Source organism: Gadus chalcogrammus, chromosome 6 (genome assembly GCF_026213295.1).
Source record: "Gadus chalcogrammus isolate NIFS_2021 chromosome 6, NIFS_Gcha_1.0, whole genome shotgun sequence".
Lineage (NCBI taxonomy): Eukaryota > Metazoa > Chordata > Actinopteri > Gadiformes > Gadidae > Gadus > Gadus chalcogrammus.
In genome coordinates, this window is record NC_079417.1 from 18,457,263 (window position 1) to 18,479,510 (window position 22,248).

Consider the following 22,248-nt stretch of genomic DNA (forward strand, 5'->3'; position numbering starts at 1 on the left):
AAAGCGCTGCTGATGTTTTGTCGGCTTATTGTGTAATTGAATGTGCTTAAAGTTGCTGTAAGTAACGTTTGAGATTTGTGAAGGGAGAGAGTGAGAAAGAGCTCCCTCCCTCCCTACATTTCACAATGTGCAAGAATGTGATTGACAGGAAAGAAGGATTCCCAGAACTAATCAGGGAAGAGCAAAATCGAAATCTTCCCACACAGAGGCAGGAGCAGGCAACTAGAAACAGATGACAACATGGCTATGGTATTTATAAGAGATTCCTCGGAAATATATCTCTTCTATTTAACCTCGAGCACCGTTGATGTGTTCTGTAAGAATGCTGAACAAATGAACAGGGGGTTGTTCAGTACTGCTACTTACTTGGGGGACTGTGCCTGGAAATTGAACTTGACTCTCGCCGCTTTCATCTGGATAAACAACAGAACACAAGCTTTTTAATTAAGGAATCTGTGTAGCATAGAATTGGCAACCATCAGTCACTTCCAAAACAACATTTACAGTACAGCTCAAGGCCTATTGCGAAGTTAACCATATTTTACCCTGGAGAAAGTTGCGTAAGTTGTGTATTGTAAAGTCACTAATGTGGACAACAGTTTTTGCAATGGATCCAGTATTGAGCAATAGTGTTTTGGTCATTGCAGCTTCCATATGGGCTGTAATGTAACACTATTGCTCAATATTATTAGATCGCCTGTCAATGTGAATCCTCTAGGGCTTGTTTTTGCAGCTGACAGGCTCAGATTGCTTTTTTAGTGTATGACAACATTATGGAAAGGATCCCTTGCGAATTACTTATTTTCCTTTATCAGTTTGTTTTAATGTCTTACCAAGTCTCACTCAAGGGGAAGCTTCGCTCTGAAATCTCTCAGGAGTTGAGTAGTTGCAGGAATTGTCCCTGTTGTCACTCCAATCTCAACCCTCCTTCCCCCAAATCTGTTACATAATGCTAAGCTAGGCTTTCAGTAGTCCAGCACAACAAAACTCCTGCCAACACTCATCCCCAAACTCCAAATCATGTTTCCAACGTTTTCTTCCTGCAACAACTCAACTCTCACGAGACTTAAGAGGGAGGCTCCTTCCTTAGCGAGACTTGGTTAGGCAAAATAACAACGACACCAGATCAAGCCAAATATTAAAGTTGTTTTCCTGTGCAGGGATCCTGTCCATGAGGTTGTCGGACTCTGTGAGCCTTAGTCAGGGGCAGAGCCAGCTCTTTAGGAGGGCCTCCAGTGACAGGGGCCCGCGGCCCGCAGCACAGTTATATAACCGCTCCTGGCTGCAAAGGCTGAGCAGCTCTTGCTCAACACTGGAACAATTTAAAAAATGTTGTCCCAATCAGTCCAGAATGACGGATAAAAGGGTCCAGGTTGAGAGACTCCAAAGTTCCTCTTCAACGGTCAGTAGCTCATGGGGATATACCTTCTTCTCCTCTCGTTTTGGAGGGACGTCCATGCCGTCAGATGCAGAGGAGAGGCCTTCTGCTGCAGAGAAGAATAACAACGTCAAGCTGCCGAAGACTAATAAAAACGTGAAGAAACCCCAACTAGAATGGACATGTTCCAGTGTATATAACGTGAGTCTAACACTAGCTCTGCCTGCTGCTCGGCTGGTTCTTCGAGACCACAGCCATGTGAGGTGTGTCAAGGGGTAAAAGGATGTGGACATGGGAACCGTTTGGTCATGGTGCTGCTGAAACAGACATGTGGGCTGGCGCTACCTAGATTGATGTTGAGGGAAAAACAATGGAATGAAGTTAATCTCTAATCAGCTTTTCCGGCTCTGCTTCACTTCCTTATGCTCAGTGTTTCCTCCCCACCCCCACCCTGTCTTCTTATGAACACAATTAATCCCCCTCCTTCATTCCCTCCAGTTGGAGGGACAGAAAGGAAGTGGTGGAGTGATTCGACACAAAGCAGTATATCTTTGCCACTTTTATCAATTGTTTCTTACTGAATCTTATGAGAATGACCATTTTCCCAGAGACTGTAAACAGGGTTAGACCAGGCTTGGCTTTTGTTTAATGATAATGAGTGGAAGGTATAATTAATTGATTACAATTTATAATAAGGGCATATTATAAACCATTATTTAACATTAGTTAATGCAGTACAGTCAGTCAGCTCTTCATAGTTAAAGATCTCCTATTATACTACTTTTCTGGTCTTAATTTCTTATTAATGACTCCTATAGAGCAACCTGACAGGAATCACAGCACAAAACACTATGTCAATTTTCGGTAAAACTCTTCCTCTCATCTGGGCGCTTTCAGCATTCTCTGTCAACACTCGGCTTCGTCCTTCTCCGCCCCCTCGCCCCCCTCCTGCCAACCCCACTCCGTTGTGATCGGTTACCTTCCGGAAGAGCATGTTGCAGCATTACCATACATGGAAAATCTGGATTGTTCTAATCTACGTAGATAAAATTTTAACAAGTGAATCCCGACCGGCGTCCCTGCTGTTTAGCGCTCTGCACAGCCACCCCAGACGGTCAGCAGGGAATACGTCTAAATGCATGTACGCCATTATTTGACGCTTTAGTATGGTTAAACATGACTATAAATCATTATAACAACGTTTATAGGTCATAAAAGTCGAAAAAGCATAATAGGTGGTCTTTAAAGTTTCTCTAGTTAGGGTTAGGGTTAGTAGGCTAGAGTTAACCCTAACCGTTTTAGATAATGTATATATTAATACTTTAGTCAACATAAAAACCATTAGTATGAACACCATGAGTAAACATGAACACCATAAGTGAATGTTTACTAGACCATTAGTTAAATGCTGCTTATCACTGAATTAACTAATTAATGAATGGATAATTGATGTACCCTTAATGAAAAGTGTGATTATTGTTATTTGAAGGTAACTCTGAAGCTAAACTGCACATTCAGGACTGTGATGAATCATGTTTGGGACACAGCTCCAGAGACATCCTCCTCTATGAAGGGCTAGGGTTAGGGTTATTATCAGGAAATTTCATGGTGGCACGGGACAGGCCCCATCACGCCCTGGGTCCCTGGCCTGAGAGCGCTGGTGTTTACCGTCTGCGTGAGGGGACAGCGTTCTGGGAGCGGAAGCTGCAGGCCCGCTGAGGGAAGGTCTTCCCGCCGGCTTGGTTGCAGGCAGTGAGCTAGAGGAAAGAAACCCAATTATACATAATATTCTCCAACCATTATCCCCTTATCTATACACACAGATAAGTGTGATGGGCGCACACAGAGTCGCAGGGCCTTTGGAGTACAGCTGTTCAGTGTGATGTGTGGGATGTGATTCTTTGGGTTGTGCTGAACCAAGAAAGAGGGTTTAATCAACGCGGATGTGATTAGGAAGGAGCAGACGCCCTATCTGCAGAATCAGGGGAGTTGACAGGAAGGTCAGTGAGAGAAGGACAGCGAGTAGAGCGGGCGTCTGGCCCACATCTTCAAACTCTTACACCAGGTGGAACGTCCACATGGGATTCCAGTCCCAAACAAACCATCTCCACCTGTTTCTGAGGTGATATCATCCAGGGATATCTAATTATGACCCTTTGAAAACAACCTGTTTACAGCTGGGCCAAACTAAGGGTTTGGAAAACAGGAAGCAGTAAAGAACACACACATATTTCCATTTTACGTCCACAGAGCAACACCGTCGTAGAACAGGCGCCGACGGCCCCTACCTATAAGGACAAATAGGCCCTGGTGCCAACCTACCTATAGGAACAGGCTCTGGGGCCCCCTGCCTATAGCAACAGGCCCTGAGGCCCCTACCTATAGGAACAGGCCCTGAGGCCCCTACCTATAGGGAAAATAGGCCCTGGTGCCAACCTACCTATAGGAACAGGTCCTGGTGCCAACCTACCTATAGGAACAGGCCCTGAGGCCCCTGCCTATAGGAACAGGCCCTGAGGCCCCTGCCTATAGGCACAGGCCCTGGTGCCCCCTACCTATAGGAGCAGGCCCTGAGGCCCCTACCTATAGGAACAGGCCCTGAGGCCCCTGCCTATAGGCACAGGCCCTGGTGCCAACCTACCTATAGGAACAGGCCCTGAGGCCCCTACCTATAGGAACAGGCCCTGAGGCCCCTACCTATAGGAACAGGCCCTGAGGCCCCTACCTATAGGAACATACAGGCCCTGAGGCCTGTCCCTATAGGAACATACAGGCCCTGGGGCCACCTACCTATAGGAACAGACACTGAGGCCTGCCCCCTACCTATAGGAACAGACCGGGAGCCCGTCTCCTCCAACAACAACATGTGAGGTTGAATCCTCCAGGAATGTCTTGCATACCGGTGAGCACCGAGCGGAACACTGCCCTTTTGACCCGTCAAACATCGCCCATGAACTTGTTGAAGTCCTGTAAAATGGGGTCAGGAGGTCCTAACTTTCACCCTCACGATGTCTGGGAGCTCTGCTCTTTCTCTGCTCTCCGCATCGCTATAATCACGTCCCCGGCCTGATCCCACATAGTGTTTAATGGGCCTCTTGAAACAGTGGGGAAGAGATGATTGGAATCGCCACGGTTTAGGTATTTACTCCTAATGAGTCAATATCCAATTGGATTAGGCAGCTGCAGTTGGCTGCACATATGGCTGGGTATGTGGTTCATTAACTGGGTTTACTCAGGCCTATTCATTCACCTGCCTGTCTAACCATTACGTATGCACTGTTGACCAGATCCAGAAAACAAAGGAAATAAACTCAAAGACCTGTTTTATGAGGGTCGAACCAGTTTGATCAAAGAATGTTTCTCTCCCTGCCTCATAGTTGTTCCATAGAGCCTGCTGATCGTAAGGATAAGACAGACATTTGATGTTCAAAAAGCTTCACAAACAACCTTTTCTCTACTATGATTCCTATCGGTCCAATCACAGCGGTATGTGGGTTGTTCAACTCATGCAGAGACATTTGTTTATGCAGAAACAGTGCAGCCACGCTCCTCACACACATTCCTCCAACATCACCAGTGCTGTTGCACTCCCACAGGACACAGAAAGACACACCGGTCTGTAAGTGAAGTCAACTCACCTGTAGTTAGCACTGCCTATCGCTGAAACAGGGCCGGGATTCTTGCTTCTGGGCTCCTGAAAGCAGAACTCTGCATTAGAAGGCTGTTCCCTGAAGCACCCTTCACTCTGCCACTGTATCTTCAAGACTACAGAAGGAAATCCCATAACTACTCCAACAGAGCTCCGGAGCCGGGCTGAGACCACTCCCAGCAGAGAGGGAGTCCCCTGGGTCCTACGCTCCTTAGATTGCGTGCACACATGATTCACGGTGGAACTTTGAATTGACCTGAAGAAAACTTCACAGCACATGCAGCTCGCATCACATCACGATCGTCACACATGAATTAAGCTGAGAGCAGAGTCCAACGTAGGCATTCAAAGATGTAATCAAATATCCTGTACACCAATCATGTGTACAGGACATGCAGGATGTGCGTTTTCAAGGCTTGGTTGTCATCACAATAATCAAGTGTGGGAAATTAGATCTGTTTTCATTGGCAGGCAGGGCTGATCGCTGCCGGTGTTCGTGAGGATCAGGCAGGTGATTGGACGAGCAGACGTATCCAGTGAAAAGGGGAGGGAGTAGCTGTGTCAATGGGACTGTGCTCTGGGTCGCAGCAGAACAAAACAAAGGAATCAGGCGTGGATCGGGAGCAAGCAGAGCGCCCCCCTCGGTCAGACCCCAGTGAGGAGGGGGGGGGGGGAGGGGGGGGTACTTCAGGGATCAGGGAAGGGTATTTTTCTATGTGTGTGTGCTGGTGTGTGTGTGTGTATTTGTGTGTGTGTGCGGGTGTATGTGTGTGTGTGTGTGTATGTGTGTGTCTGTGCACCTGGGGTAATTTCTGTGTGTGTTTATGTGTGTGCATATGTGCGGGTGTGTTTGTATGTATGCGTGTACACGCACGTGTGCCAGTATGCGTGTGTGCATGCGTGCCTGTATGTGCGTGGAAGGACAGGACAGGGCGCTGGAGGAGCAGCAGCAGAGAGAGATTGGGAGGAGGAGGGGTTGTGGTGGTGGTGGTGGTGGTGGTGGTGGTGGTAGGGGGGGCTCAGTACCTCACCCCGGCCTGGACGCTGGCGGCACGTCCTCTGGGAGAGCGTTCTCTCCAGGCCCTGGATGTCCGAGTCCAGCTCCGCCTCAAAGCTCATCAGCTCAGACACCAGACTGGCCTGCAGCGCACGGGGCCGCGTCCCAGTCGGAGGGCGGAGAGTTAAAACCCAAACACAGTCGGTTCCCGTTTGCTTTCGTGTGGATAAGGGGGTCTTACGTTGAGGTGCGGGGAGAATGGGGGGGTTCACACGAAGACTGTTTCTAGAGTAGCGGTCAAAAGGATCTCACCTCGATGGAGGGGGGGGTCGGTTTCTTCTGGGCCGGTTTCTCCTGGATTTGGTAGAGCTGTGGGGGGGGTAGGAAATACCAACTTTAAGACATCATGGTTTTACTTTTCAACTCCATTAGGAAGATGCCAGTGTTTAGTGCTTGATGGAGGACTACTGAGAGAGACCCCCATTATGGATCTGTCGTAACTATTGTGACATAAACTGTTGAATTAGTTTAATCATTAATCATTAAACCTATTAATTTAAGCTTGAAACGGAAGCACGGAAGCACATGACGAACGAATTAATATTATGCAAATTTCAATGTCTTATTTTTTTTATGATTAGATCTTTGATTTTTATTCCTTGGTTGCTTTCCAAAGACATTAAGTCTCTGTTGACTTGTTATTCATACGTTTCATGAAGATATGAACACAAAAATGCTTCTCCGTTTAACAGCCCCCCTGGACCTCAATGCACCTCGTAACTCCTAACATAAGTCTACAGAACATAAATGTCGGACCCGCGGCCAAAAGCAATCCTACCGCCGCTGCCTGGCCTGCCTTTAAAGGCTCTCCCTGTCCCACAGCGTCTGGGAGATCATATCTAATGCTCCTTTAAAGGCTGCGCCCCACTGCAGACCCCCTTGCGTCCCTCTATCTTCTCTTTTCACGTGTTAGTTTGAATACCTTGGCTGAGGTACCTGGCCGCTGAGGCACAGGCCTCTCCCCAGATGTCATCAATCTCCCTGACACCGGCTATGATGTCACCCTGCACTGCAAGCACTGGATTTACACACTGGGGTCGGGGTGGGTGGCGGGTGGAGGAGGAGGAGAAGGAGGATGAGGAGGAGGAAGGGAGGAGGGAGGGAGGAAGGACGAGGAGGAGGAGGGAGGAGGAAGGAGGAGGAGGAGGATGAGCAGGAGGAGGGAGGAGGAAGGGAGGAAGGACGAGGAGGGAGGAGGAGGGAGGAGGAGGGAGGAGGTGGAGTAGGAGGAGGGAAAGGGGGAGGGGGAGGAGGAAGAGGTGGAGAAGGTCACCCAGAGGTAGCTAAGGAAAACAGACAGCAGCACCAGCAGTAACAGCTCCACCAGCACCACCTGTGAGATGTTGGTCCACAAGAGGTTAACAGCATAATGCAGGTCACAAGATGCTCAGCCTACCGTGGGAGGGCGGAGACAAGGATTTTGTTTCACACCAAACACACACACACACACACACATGCACACACATACACACACATAAATACACACACACAGACCACACACACACACACACACACACACACACACACACACACACACACACACACACACACACACACACACACACACACACACACACACACACACACACACACACACACACACACACACACACACACACAGACCCCAAATACCACACACACAAACATACAGACAGACCACACACGCAAACATTTAAGTTTGCAGCAGAAGTGGTGCCCCGACCATTCAGAGACACTCCTTTCAATCACCAGAGGAATTCAAACACTCAGGCATGTCCTGTACACATGAAGACACACACGCACACACACACACACACACACACACACACACACACACACACACACACACACACACACACACACACACACACACACACACACACACACACACACACACACACACACACACACACGCACACACACACACACATACATTATATCATACAGGGGAGGAGGACTTCAGGAGACCGGGGAGGAGAGCTTTAGGAGACAGGGGAGGAAGACTTAGGAGACGGGGGAGGAAGACTTAGGAGACGGGGGAGGGGAGCCTTGGGATACAGGGAGGAAGACTCTAGCAGACAGGGGAGGAGGTCTTTAGGAGACAAGGGAGGAGACCAGCCCAGTGGACCTACAGGAGCAACTACAGGATACTCGTGAGAAGACGAGGTTGTGCGCGTGCTTTTGTACACACAATGTGTGTGTGCGTGCGTATGTGTGTGTTTGTGTGCATGTATGCGTAGTATGAGTGTGTGTGTGTGTGTGCATGCGTGCATGTGTGTGTGTGTGTGTGTGTGTGTGTGTGTGTGTGTGTGTGTGCGTGTGTGTTAGTGGGCTGGCATGACAAAACCCTACCACTAACTACATATTATTAGTTCTCACACATGCCCCAACAATACCCTAAGTATTTCTATAGACACCACTTAGAGAGGTGTGTGTTCACGGGGGATTACTCTGCGGTGCTCATGGGTAAGACGTCCTGGGCGCGCTCTTCTCATCGGCTCAGAGAGGATGAACGTTTCAGACAGTCGAACATCGCTATGGTTCATGGTCACTAATGAAATATGTTATCCTTCTAATACCTTTTTCAAACACAAAGGAACTAAATCCCGTCTGATCCCGTCAGCAGCTCTGAGGGAAATACTCCACCACACACACACTCTGTAAAGCCACACAAAGCGTTTGAATGCTTGTGTTTATCCCGAATCAGAGAGCAAATAAAAGTTGAACAAACACACAAACGCGCTATGAACCAACGCATGAAATATTAAATACATTTAATCAAAAGTTGTTTTGGTCAAGTAGTTTCTCAAATTGTTTTTTATTTAAAGACTTATGTGTGGATATGTGTGGATGGCTGAGCGTTACCTGGTGATGGTTTTCGACGGTGGTGGTCCTTCCAGGCTCAAAGTCAAAGATACTCCTGGGCTGAGGGGTGGCTATAGAGTCTATATCCTCCGTCCTAACACACAAACACACACACACACACACACACACACACACACACACACAGACACACACACACACACACGACAAATACACACACACACACACACATGCATGCATACACATACATACACACACACACATGCACACACACGTGCACACACACGCACACACAAAACATGAATGCATGCAAAAAAAAACACACTCACACACACATAAAAGATGGGCAGTCACATTACTCAATTTTTTTTACCTTTTCTATTATACATCGTTTTTCTATGAGCTTTCTATTTTCTTTGACGCATTATCTTATCTTATATTGGTTAGAATAAATTGAATGCAAATTGCAAACCATTTAAATAAAATGAAATAACCTCTATTGTTCAATGAACAATGTTTAATCAAATTTAAATAAACACAATGTGTTCCATACATTTTATTTTATTAGATTTAATAAATTGAATTGTATTCAATTTAATTAATTGAATATAATTTTGTGTCATTGGTCTTACCAGTCTGGCAGGGCTCCATGGGGGTTCAGTCTGAACAAGTCTGTCTTCTGTGAGTCCCTCTCCTGGTCTGGACTGGCAGACTGGATCCCTGGCAATCAGATCACCCACAAGACAACGAGCTGGACGTCAAACACATCACGCAACATCACAATAACACCATGCACCGTCTGAGCTGCCTGCTCCCCACTTACGTTCTGTGATCCAGCTCTCAGACTCCAGGTCAGATTCTGGGGAACAGAGGAAGACATGAGGCTTTGCTCAGGAAACGGATCAGATACATGAGCTCTATGCTGGATTCACTGCTAGACGCGTCAGCTCAACTCAAGTCATCCCGACACATATATATATATATATATATATATATATATATATTGTAGCTTGATAACATTCTTCAATAATATTAAAATAGATTTGGAGTTTAAACTTTTGACTAAATGAAATGTCTTGTAAAGCTTTACATATTCAAATAAAAACAGGAAGCAAACATTCAAACATTCATTTTTAACAGAGGCAGAAAAAACAAATTGAACCAGAATGAGATATGAAAGCCTCAAAGTGAGAACAGTTACACTATGTTGGTCCTTAAACACCCAGCAATAAGATAAATGAACTGTTAAAGATGAATAGAAGGAGAGGACATCTATCAGTTATTTGCTCTGGGATCAGATTCATAGTACTGGACTTTGAAGGAAAGGGATTCTCATTGGAGGACTGATGGAGTGTGTAATATGTATGGGAAGAGGAGGAGGTGAAGGAATTGGAGGAGGTGAAGGAGGAGGTGGAAGAGGAGGAGAAAGAGGTGGAGAAAGGGGAAGAGGAGTAGGAGAGGAGAGAGTAAAGGGAGGAGGAGAAGAAAGAGAAGGAGCACTAGGAGGAGGAGATCAAAGAGGAGGAGGGGGAACAGAAGAGGACGGAGGAGAAAGAGAAGGAAGAGAAGGAGGAGCAGGAGTAGAAGTCGTGGCTGTACCTTCTGGCTTCCTGTGGATCTGCCGGAACATGCTCTTGTACCATTCCCTGGGCTTGTTCACACTCTGGGAGGAAGGACAGAGGGTTCAGCGGGTAAACAGGTACATAACACAGAAAGGAGAAGGAAGAGGAAGATGAGGGCCAGGATAATGGGGTGGAGGTGTGCTTGAGGAAGGAGTATACATATATTCTCCCTGGCACATTCCTAAGCAATATGGTGGCTGGTGTGTGCAAGAGAGTGATGTAGACGATGGTGATGATGAGGCCCATGATGTGTGCGTGTATATATGTGCGTGTAGGTTCCTGTGTGCATGCTGTGTGTGTGTGTGTGTGTGTGTGTGTGTGTGTGTGTGTGTGTGTGTGTGTGTGTGTGTGTGTGTGTGTGTGTGTGTGTGTGTGTGTGTGTGTGTGTGTGTGTGTGTGTGTGTGTGTGTGTGTGTGTGTGCCTGCATGCGTGTGCATGTGTGTGTGTCTTACTGTTCTGGAGGCGATGGGCATGCCTGTTTCGTCCACAGGTCCGATCCCCTGGAACTTGATGAGCCTCTCCTCCCTGGTTGGCTCAGACCGGCGAGGCAGAGTGGCCCCGCCCCCTGCCTGCACCCCATTGGTCAGCCCCCCTTCTGAGGGGATCCAAACAAGACTGTCAAGGTTAATACAGAATGGACAAATACAAGACTTGTCCTCTGGCAAGCAGTAGAGTAGGGTAGGTGACAAGTATTATTCAGTAACACAGTAATTATCCACGTTGACATACAATAACTGATACCAGAAGACTAACAAATAAGACGGATAGTGTCTCTCCTTTCAAGTTCTAGATCTCTCTAGGAAACAGCAGGCCCTGGACTGAACCCTTGTTAACGTGCTGTAAAGGAGGTGGTTAACCTGACGGGCTGTTGACAGGAGCTCACCGTGAGTCTGGGCAGGGCCGTAGTAGGATCCGAAGCTCAGTGTGTTGACACCGCCCCCGTTCATCTCTGAGTCCTTCATGAGAACATACACCACCATCACTCAGGGTTTATGAGCATCGGAAACAGTTTCACCTCATTCTTGATGCTAAACATGAAATATGTCCCTTCACTGCAGTTTCACATTTTTTCCCCGTTGTTTAACATTTTCTCGACAGGACTACGTGATTCAGCTGTAAAATCCATTTGAGAGTGGGTGGATGTGTTTTATTCTCCAGGGAAAAAGTCGACTAGAGAAGTTTCCGTTTTTTTGGAAATCACGGCCGATATCCCACATGTAGCACGCCACGTGTCCACTAGGGGGCACCCTCGTACACTGAACTCTTGAACTCGACTGTTGTGTGCACCTGATGTGAGAGGGGGGCTTGCCTTGTGTTCCCCTGAGGGCTGTCTGGCAGAGCGGAAGGGGCTCAGCGGAGGGGTGGGCAGCCCGGGGGAGATGACCACCAGCTCAGGAGACGTCAGGAGCTGCTGCTGATGACCCGAAGACCCTCCGTCTCCGGAGTACCTGGTCTGTGAGCCGTCGCTGTGGTCCACCGCTTCCACTCGCTCCACAAATCAGGACGGTAGAATAAATGAATGAATAAATGAACGAGTCAATGAATGGATTAACAGCCAGGCCCCGGTGAGTCCCCATCTCTCTGGGGGGTCCCGTGCCGGTCTGGGAGCTGTGTTATGGAGATCACTGGCTCCTGGGGGGGAGATGCAGACGAAAAGGGGCGGTCATTTATTTAAATCAGGAGCGCGGTCCCGCCCCCTGGACGGTCTCTCTCGCGGGGACGGTAGAAAGGGCTCATTCAAGGTGCAGGACCGGGTCAGTGAAACAGGAGAGGCCCATTATGTGCCCATAACTCCCTATTCATCGGTGCTGGCCTGTTCTCAAGCCAGGGGCGCGGGGGCGATGGGAAGGAGGGGGAGGGGAGGAGTGGGGGGGGCGTCGACGGGTCGGGTGAAGGGTCGTTTAATGTCAACTCCAAAGACCAGCAGCGCCGGCCGTTCTGAAGCTCCTCGTCTCCTTCTCCCTGTGTGCTCCCTCTGTTGCCGTGGAAATTGTTACACGCCCCCCACCCCCTGTTGTTTTTTCAATGGTTAGAGTACTGTGTGTGTGTGTGTGTGTGTGTGTGTGTGTGTGTGTGTGTGTGTGTGTGTGTGTGTGTGTGTGTGTGTGTGTGTGTGTGTGTGTGTGTGTGTGTGTGTGTGTGTGTGTGTGTGTGTGTGTGTGTGTGTGTGTGTGTGTGTGTGTGTGTGTGTGTTTGTGTTTGTGTATGCATGTGTGTGTGTGTGTGTGCATGTTTGAGTGTGTTTGTGCTTGTGTGCGTACGTGCATGTGTGTGCTTGGTGCATGCGTATGTGTGTGTGTGTGTGTGTGTGTGTGTGTGTGTGTGTGTGTGTGTGTGTGTGTGTGTGTGTGTGTGTGTGTGTGTGTGTGTGTGTGTGCATGTGTGTGTGTGTGTGTGTGTGTGTGTGTGTGTGTGTGTTTTGTGGAGACTTGGGGAACGAGTGGGAGCTCAGATGCCTAATGACTTCACTTTATCAATGATGTCATTCCTACGGCATCTCATATAACATATCTTTATTTGGCTGGAGATGCAGGAAATATGAACGCGTGCTGCACTGGATCCACCTCCTCTGGGAGGCATTTGAAGTTCCAGCCCAGAAGTTCACTTCATAGTCTTTGAAACCTTTAAAGGAGCAAATAGGCTAAACAATGCATGAATGAAAAGGGATGGGAGAGTGGTTTACCTGAGCCTGCATGGCATCGGTTATCTACTGCCTGGTACGAAGCAGCGTGGGTTCCACCTCACCAGCTTCTGTCAGATCAAACAAAACATCCACATTTTTGTCTTTACTATGGAGATATAGGGTAGTTGTAATGTATTCCTAGGATAACTGAGCCATCCTTACTGGGAGGATTACCAACTGGCTTACTGTTTGTTGACTAAACAAACTGCAACCCATCAATCCAGCTCCTGGATTCACTGACATGTTGTTATTATTGCGAAATTCCTTAATAGGCTCTATTTCTATCTGCCTTAGCTTAAACATACATACGCTTGCTCCACTATCATTATAGCATACCGAGCTGCTAGGTCTGGCCCATGGAAAGGGCTGGAGCCACGCTATGGGATTCTGTGTTCGCTTCCCTTCAAAGCATATAGTGACGCATATCGTGGCACTTGTTTAGGTTGAAACAGAAGGCAGATGCGCTTGGTATGCACTTGGTCATGATGTAGAGGAGATCTTTCTGTTTAGCTGCTCGCTAAACTACAGACGCTGTAGTTCACTGAGGTACCTTATTTAGCATCTATTTCCCCGTTGTCAAAATATTTATCCTCTTCCAGAGTTTAGTCTGAATCAGCCTGCCTTGATACGTATCAGTGGCAGGTCGTGGATTGCAGATCTGTTTTTGTTTACACAGAATCCATGGTTTTCACTTGGTGCAGCATTGACATTGTGAGTCTTCAGCTAATGTATTCGGTGAAGAATTTTCTTCCCCTTATAGACTTTTCCTTGTGTTGTATGATAATCCTATGCTCGCTGAATCACCATGTGTTGTTATTCAGTCGCTCAGCATCACCAGTGCCCAGTCTCATCAGCACATCAGTTTAATTCCCCATCTGTTACCAAGACGAAGGCCATCCAAAACAATGACTAAGACTCACATGTCTGCCACACTTTCCTCTGGAATGGATGACAGAAGGGAGTGAGAGAGACAGGGAGACTGAGATAGAGGAAATCAGCCACTGTTAGCAGTGAGCTCAGCCCTTGATCCACAGCACCTTGGATAACCTGATTAGGATGTTGTGCTTTGGCATCATGAGCATGGAGGTCTTTTACGAGGGAAGTCGTTTCCACTCACAGCTAAGATCCTGTCATAACAGAGTCACCATGGAAACACCCAGACCAGCCACTGTACAACTGCAAGCCCAGATCGCTGGTCTCTGCTTTCCTCCTGGAACAAATGATTGTTAGCCCAAGCCGGCATATTATTTTCCATTTTAGGACTCTGTGAAAGAATCCCTGGAGCACAAGAGACATGTTTTTTATCTGTCGTTAAGGGCAGTGAGTAAAAAGGTGCAGGAACTTGTAATCTATAGGATCAAGCAGAGGGTTGAGATGAAACGTAGGAACAATATGAGGCTCTCGATTTACAGGTCCATCCACAACGTAGGAACCAAGCGGGGCTGAGAACAGGCTGAACACTGACCAGTAGGGTTCTCCGATAACTGATGAGTTCATCATGTGGGTCTTACTGCAAACGTGATCATGGAGGCATGCACTATATTAAAGCAGGCAAAAACAATACGCACCAAACTTAACCAAACCAAACCAAACTAAAGATCATGTGCACATATTTCTTTATAAAACTAAATATGGAGTTTATGTAGTGAGAGGATCATTAAAGGTTACGTAACAGCCAAGTCACCCATATCTGAGTCTGCACAACCTTATCAGCACCGTGTTTAATACAAAACAACAGGGGCACCGGTTGACATTCCCAAAGTCCTCACTACTCACTCAATACAACAGCTCAAGGTTTCAATTAAGCAGTTTGACATCTGATAATCCACCCACGAATGTATGGACACTGTTGGAGTCTGTCACTCTAATAAGCCTATCTTGCTAGTCACAACACATTCAACTTGTGTACTTCACAGCATTTAAAACAAGCAGCCTTGGCCAACACACTCACCCCAGTAGGAAACTCCCAAAGGGCAAACAAAGGAGCTTTTTTCCGTTCTTGCACACACTGCTGCCCTCAGGCTCCCAGCTAACAGCAAATGAAAGATGTTGCATAGATGCCGTCACTGTGTCAGTTAAATGTCATAACGTCCATTATTACCAGAGAGAAAATACATGACATAATGTAATTCAGGCATGTAGAGACATGGACAGCACAAATGTCGTGACACAGCTTTGACATAAAAAATGAATACAGGAGAATGTGTGTCTGGCGAGTCCTATATGTTCTTGCATGGTCAGACATCCAATAATATCAGATGTAGGGATATTTGTATCTATCTCTCTCTTTCTAGCCTTTTACTGGATTAAATAACCTCATTCAGAACATCAGACCCGGGAAACGGATGTAGAATACAATGAATGATTCACTTGGTTCGAGTATTCCAATCTTTTACAGATTGTTAAAATATGGTCAGTTCTACAGCACTGGCATTCAAGTGGAGGAGTACATCCAAACATGCCTCTTTATGGTATCAACGTGTCTTTATGGCTGGATTAAATATCTTACACGGAAATCCTTCTGTAAATGTGTCTGTAAATATTCCACGCGAAACATCCTGCCTAATAAGGGAACATCTGCGTAGATATCTGAATTCCCAAAGGAGATCAACAGGTCTCGCAGGAGTTTGAAGCAGATGCATTCCTGCCTGACTCCTGCCTCTTTAGCAACAGCCTAAAGCCTATGCATGGGGGGTCTGTACCATTTATTCATATGGCAATACGACCAGTGCAAATACTGCTTTACAATATTCCTGTACCAATATCTATCCCTTACATATTCTATACTTTAAACTCTCTTTATGCCAGATAGATAGTGGCAACACTGGACAGGTGTTGTAAACTAGCATTTATGCTAATAAACTGTAAACAATGCATCTGGTTCGTCCAATGACATTGTCATGTCCATGTCCAAATAAAATCTACTATAGTTGGATTAGCTGAACGAATATGCATCGTCATGCCAAATATCTTACATGAATACAACTCTCTTCTCTAAATCGCAGAGGATGGCTGTCATTTCCTGTGGTCCTTATCTCAGTAAATAAAGGAAGGTCTTTGGTGACTTTTCACACAGTAGATACCCAACAGTCATCGAGGACCCATGCAAACAGATGACTCAGCGGGGGCTTCTCTCCCCTGCCTTTTAAGAGGCCCATTCAGCGTCAGACTCTAAAGCTAGCCCTGATGCCCTGATCCACTGAGTACAACTCACAGCACATACACTGCTCCACCATGCTGGTCTCCACCCTCATTGAGGGGACAGACCCTTGGTGAGTAATGGCCTTGTTGCAGAGCTATGTTACTCTGCAGACCGGACATCTCATCACGGGGGAGTGGGTTTACAGTGAATGAGGAACCATGGGATTCTGGGTGGAAGAGTTGTGGCTGCTGAGTCAGTCAACAGCTGCAGCAGCAGGCCAGCGAAACCCCACCACACCCTGGTGGATCCTGGGAAATCAATGGGAGGCTTCCGTCCCTCTGAATAGCAGCATGTGTGCGAGCCTTAGTCCGGGGGAAGAATGAAAACAAGTGTGTGTCTGATGTCAAAGACAAGCATTTGATCCGTTAACCTGTTTTTTTCTTGGAGAGCGGTAGATGTAGCAGTTAGCGATGGCTATATCTGCTCCATTCGGTTCTGGGCTGAGAGCTGAGAACTTCTTAGCACCGGGACTTTTCTTGGGATGTTGTGTGATTTATACCAACTACCCTCCAGTCTCCCCGTTCTAACCCGCCCCGGTATAGTCCGAGAGAAGGGGGTGTACAGAGTCTTTATGAGGCTGGGGGGCTGGCCTGAGATGACCTCTCTCTGCCCTGCGAGAGAAACAGAGCGGCTGGCATTGTTCTGTCTCGGAAAGAATACCTCCAAGACAACCGTGAGGTCAGTTTAATGAATAACCGTCAGAGTCACAGCAGTAGAAACCCCTGACCTCCTGTCAGCTGCAGTGTCCACTCTCAAAGCAGCAGGAAATGATATACTGATCTCTGGTCAGAGGAAGCAATAAGCTGCTGGCAGATTTATCAAAACGAGTGATCACTTCATGGTAACACACTGACGACTTAGATCACACAATATCCTTGAAGTGAACATGAATTAAAACGGTTGACTGTGTTATCTAACGTTTTCTGTAATATTGTGCGGGGTTGTAACAAGGAGACCAGCCGTGTTAATAATTGACCGGATAAGGCAGTCAACCGCGGTAGGTTCCAAGGGGTTCCAAGTCCCGGCCATATACTTTATTCCTCCAGCCAGGACACGATTGTTCTCACCAACTGTTGTGTAGTTTGACTTCTACGGAAATATTAAATGACAGAGTTGTCAAGCTAAAGTCAACACATCGAGATCCTTCTTCGACCTGTTCTCATGATGACCAATCCCTGGCTGACATCTGGGATGTTTAATCGTCTAATCAAAACCCGGCACGCCATGTCTCTCCCGATGAGTTACATAAGAACCTCATAAAACTGAAAACATTTTAATAAATCACCTGACCGAATACAGAGTGTAATCACAAACAAACCTGGCCCAAATAACGAGGAAACTTGAAAATGGAGCGGTGAGTCAGTGAGCAAGCACGCAGGGCGAGAGGGGAGAGATGGGTGAGGGGGGAGAGAGAGGGAGGGAGGGAAGAGAGAGGGGAGAGAGAGAGAGAGGAGAGAGGGGATCAAGGGGAGAGAGGAGAGAGAGAGAGAGGAGAGAGGAGAGAGAAAGGAGAGAGAGGAGAGAGAGGGGAGAAAGGGGAGCGAGGGGAGCGAGGGGAGAGAGAGAGAGGAGAGAGGAGAGAGAAAGGAGAGAGAGGAGAGAGAGGGGAGAAAGGGGAGCGAGGGGAGCGAGGGGAGCGAGGGGAGAGAGAGGAGCGAAAGACGAGAGAGAGAGGAGAGAGTGAGGAGTGAGGGGAGCAAGGGGAGAGGCGAGAGAGAGGGAGAGAGAGGAGAGAGGGCGGCCATTGGGGGTCGATCCCGGTCTCCTTCCTGGCCCGCCGTGTGAAGCTTGGCAGACGTGTGAACAAGGAGATGGAGACACCATACAAGGCCTTGGAGCAGCAACAGTGTGATTGGTGTAGTTATTGGGGGGATACGCACATTTATCAGCTGGGAACTATTTCACCTCCTTGTATGGCGATCGCTCAGTCACAGGGAGGGGGTGTCGGGGGTGTTGGAGTCCAGGAACTCCTTGTCAATGAAGACGCAGAGAGGGAGCGCTCTGCTTGGCTATCTCTGTACATCACCCTGTCTAGGGGCGCGGCCGCCAGGACACAGGGGAAGTGAGATTCACGGCTCACACTGTTTCAACTACTGTATCGGTGTTGTTATTATCACCATACAGTCATAGTTCTGATCTGGAAACCCATGTGTAACAAACCACAGCGCCTGTACGCCTGTCATCATGCATAGGGGAGATGGCGGTCGCCTGGGGAGATCTATGAGGTTGGGCGGGGGGACCTTTGCTAATATCACAAAGGCAATCAGAGCAGCGTGTGGAATTCGAGATGACAGTCTCTTAGTGATGGTTGGCCTGCCATCGTGGGCCATGGGGCGGTGTCCCTATAGGAGTCAGTGTTGGTGCACACCTCTCCTCTGGATGAGTTAGAGCAGAGAACCCAGCTGCCTTGCATCTTTGCAAAACAGAACCATTGTGCAGGACTTCCGATTCAGTTGCAGAGAAAACACACACAAAAAAATGTCCGTTCCTTGTCCCTGCTGTAAGAGAGGGAATCTTCCCATGTAGGAGACTTCTGACGTTGACATGAAGCCAGAGTTGAATAGGATCTCTCGCCCCTGAAGGACAGTTTCAGCATGCAGAGCAGCAGCACAGAAGAGAGCAGGGCTAAGTAAGGACTTAAGTCAAGTGCACTTGGGTAAACTTGACGCCCACTGTTTCTATATCTCATCGGTACTGATGTGAATGTCTGGGAAAGACCTCTAATCCTGATAATCTTTACATGAAGCCCCTGGTAGTCTGTCATGTTGCTCAACCAGCTGTCCAATAAACGTATAAAAAAACACAGATCACAGATTACAACAGCGTCATAAAAGATTGCAGTTGTACAGTAAAATGTGCAACTCACCGAAGAACAGCCCAGAAGTAACGGCTCCACAGCGCTAAGCAACTCTCAGAGTACACAACCTAACGTGTTGTTCACCGGACTGTTAGCACTGTTGCTCTCTCTCTCTCCCTCTCTCTCTGCCTCTCTCACCACTCGCTTGGCCTGTGAAGGACTTCCCGGTTGACAGGCATCGCCATAGCAACGTTCAGGGCCCCGTTTCAGAAAGGCACCTTCCCCTTGGCTTGTCAGCCCTTGGGGGGGGGGGGGGGGGTCCTCCTTCAGCAGAGCCATTGTTGAGATTAGGTGATATTTCACAGTGCAGGGTCCGGCCGCAAATAGTCCATCACCTCCGCGCTGACCACTGAATGTACACCACCCCCGTTGCCCTGCTCACTCTATCATGCTCCCTTCACTGCCTGCTCCCCTTCCATTGTGTGTGGGTGTGTGTATGTGTATGTGGGTGTTTGTGTCTGTGTGTGTGTCTGTTTTTGTGTGTGTGTTTGTGTTGTGTTTGTGTGTATTTATGTGTGTGAATGTGTGTGTCTGTGTGTGTGTGTGTGTGTGTGTGTGTGTGTGTGTGTGTGTGTGTGTGTGTGTGTGTGTGTGTGTGTGTGTGTGTTTGTGTGTGTTTGTTTGTGGTGAAGAGACACAGAGGCCAGGTCTGTTTTTTGTGTGTGAATGTGTGTGTGTGTGTGTGTGTGTGTGGGTGGGTGTTTTTGTTTTGTGTGTGTGTGTGTGTGTGTGTGTTTGTGTGTTTTTTTTTGTGTGTGTGTGTGTGTGTGTGTGTGTGTGTGTGTGTGTGTGTGTGTGTGTGTGTGTGTGTGTGTGTGTGTGTGTGTTTCTGTGTGTGTGTGTGTGTGTCATTTTTGTGTGTTTATGTGTTTTTTTGTGTGTATGTGTGTGTGTGTGTGTGTGTGTGTGTGTGTCTGTTTTTTCTGTGTGTGTGTTTGTGCGTGTGTGTGTGTGTGTGTGTGTGTGTGTTTGTGTGTGGGTGTCTTTTTTGTGGTGCAGACACACAGATGTCCCTGGCTTGTTTCAGGGACAAGGGGGGGAGATGGGAGTTCTCTAAGTTCCGGAACGTTATGGAAGCTCTCCGACTCATTAGAGTTGGATGCGGTCCCTATCGACTAAGTCTGGAGCCTCTCAGACCCAGTGTGGCCCTCATGGAAAAACCTGCCTCCCTTTGAACACTCCATACACACTTCTATCAGGGCACCCACCCTCTAGAGTTTGGGGTTGAAATTTAGGGAAATGTTATCTTCCTTTCACTGTGTTTCACTGACCCATGCTCAATGAAAGATTTGTGAGGAGTTAGACACTTTCTTCCTTAGAGCCTGGTTCAGCAGCTGATGGCTTCCAGCAGGTCGCTAGAACATTGGAGGTGTTTTAACGGACACACCAAATAAACCAACCAGCACATTTACACATTCTTTAGAGAGAGAGAAACAGGGCTTTCCTGTTTGTCCCTCTTATGAAAACAAGCCATGCCACGACTCATCCTGAAGAGCTGATGGCCTTGTTTGGACTCTTGAGTCTGTCTGCTCTTTTCTGATAAACCTGCTGCCAGATTAACAAGGTCCATAAAGTCAACGATAAACACCTTCCAACACCTGCTTTAATCACTCCCCTGATCCTCGTGATCAGGTCAAGGGTGAGAGAGAGAGAGAGAGAGAGAGAGAGAGAGAGAGAGAGAGAGAGAGAGAGAGAGAGAGAGAGAGAGAGAGAGAGAGAGAGAGAGAGAGACGACAGAGACAAAGACAGAGAGAAGGAGAGAGGGAGAGAGAGAGAGAGGGAGAGAGAGAGAGAGAGAGAGAGAGAGAGAGAGAGAGAGAGAGAGAGACAGAGAGAGCGAGACAGAGACAGAGACAGAGACAGAGACAGAGACAGAGAGAAGGAGAGAGAGGGAGAGAGAGAGAGAGAGAGAGAGAGAGAGAGAGAGAGAGAGAGAGAGAGAGAGAGAGAGAGAGAGAGAGAGAGAGAGAGAGCTGTGTGTTTGTGTGCCCTGGCCAGATCCAGCCTGGAATCGAGTTAGTCAGCTCTTTCTTAATAATTCAGAGGTCTGGCCTGTTGAGTGAGACTCAGGCACACAGATCTGTTCAGCGGACCAGACTGCTGGTTAAGCAGGCCACTGGGGAGGCAGTGATGGAGGCCACAGAGCCAGGGCATGGGGTGGACCCCCACCCCCCGCTGAGTCACATCTGACACCCCGTCACTCCTAGCCTGAACAGAGGAGGGTGATTAGATCCACGATCCCTCATGTTCTCATCTCAACAAACCCAACCACACCCTCCCACCCGCGTGTGTGAGTCATACGTCTATGCCGAAGACGAGAAGGACCACGGATCTTCTAGAGGGAACAATAGACGCATGTTCCACCACATGGCCCGGCCGGGATACCACCGGCTCACTGAGATGAACAAGCGCATTCCATCGTGGCCCTCACCCTGTCAGGCCCTGCCCCCAGTGCAGCACGCTGTCCATTGTCTGGCCCCAGTGAGGGACGGAGGTATGCACCAGCGTGTCCCTCTGCACAGTCTCATTAAATGCTCCGGAGGCCAGAGATTCCTGCGAGGGTGTCGCACACCGCCGTGACACAAATGGTTTACGTGATTACTACTGCATCGCTTGGACCTCATTACCGCACCCCCCCCCCCCCCCCCCCCACCACCAACCCCCCGCGGGAAGGCCTTCACTCGGAGGAAGTCATCGGAGCTCAGGCGTCGAGGAATTAATGAGGGAGGAGATGGCTAGCACCCCCCTGCCCAACCCTCTCCCTGCCCCCCAAAATCTCTCCTCTGAACTCCTCCCAGAAGAAGGTCCTCATCTCGGCTGTTTAAAGAAGCAGGCTCTGGGTCGTCTCCAGTAAGCTCACTGCCGTGTGGCGCTCAGAGGCGTCCCGCGGACGCACCCGAGTTTACTCTAACGGTAAACAACATTCTGGAGAGAGAGGGAGAGAGAGAGAGGAGAGGGAGGGGGGAGAGAGAGAGAGAGAGAGAGAGAGAGAGAGAG

General features: G+C 48.2%; 1 protein-coding gene across 5 annotated transcripts in view; it reads right to left on the minus strand.

Moving 5' to 3' along the window:
• Window positions 1-22,248, minus strand: part of sorbs3 (sorbin and SH3 domain containing 3) — a 31,597-nt gene that overhangs the window by 7,900 nt on the left and 1,449 nt on the right. For 2 of the 5 annotated variants that reach the window (XM_056591631.1, XM_056591635.1), the window contains exons 2-15: window positions 13,193-13,260; window positions 11,819-11,998; window positions 11,393-11,465; window positions 10,962-11,104; window positions 10,486-10,549; window positions 9,710-9,745; window positions 9,519-9,606; window positions 8,929-9,022; window positions 6,337-6,393; window positions 6,054-6,167; window positions 5,017-5,072; window positions 3,047-3,135; window positions 1,426-1,487; window positions 367-413 (exon numbers count right to left, since the gene is read on the minus strand). In XM_056591631.1, the coding sequence (XP_056447606.1) occupies window positions 367-413; window positions 1,426-1,487; window positions 3,047-3,135; window positions 5,017-5,072; window positions 6,054-6,167; window positions 6,337-6,393; window positions 8,929-9,022; window positions 9,519-9,606; window positions 9,710-9,745; window positions 10,486-10,549; window positions 10,962-11,104; window positions 11,393-11,465; window positions 11,819-11,998; window positions 13,193-13,204 (1,115 nt within the window). In that variant the 5' untranslated portion in view covers window positions 13,205-13,260. Of the gene's footprint in view, window positions 1-366; window positions 414-1,425; window positions 1,488-3,046; window positions 3,136-5,016; window positions 5,073-6,053; window positions 6,168-6,336; window positions 6,394-8,928; window positions 9,023-9,518; window positions 9,607-9,709; window positions 9,746-10,485; window positions 10,550-10,961; window positions 11,105-11,392; window positions 11,466-11,818; window positions 11,999-13,192; window positions 13,261-19,260; window positions 19,458-22,248 lie in introns of those variants that run through there. The other 3 variants (XM_056591632.1, XM_056591633.1, XM_056591636.1) reach the window with 3 other exon arrangements.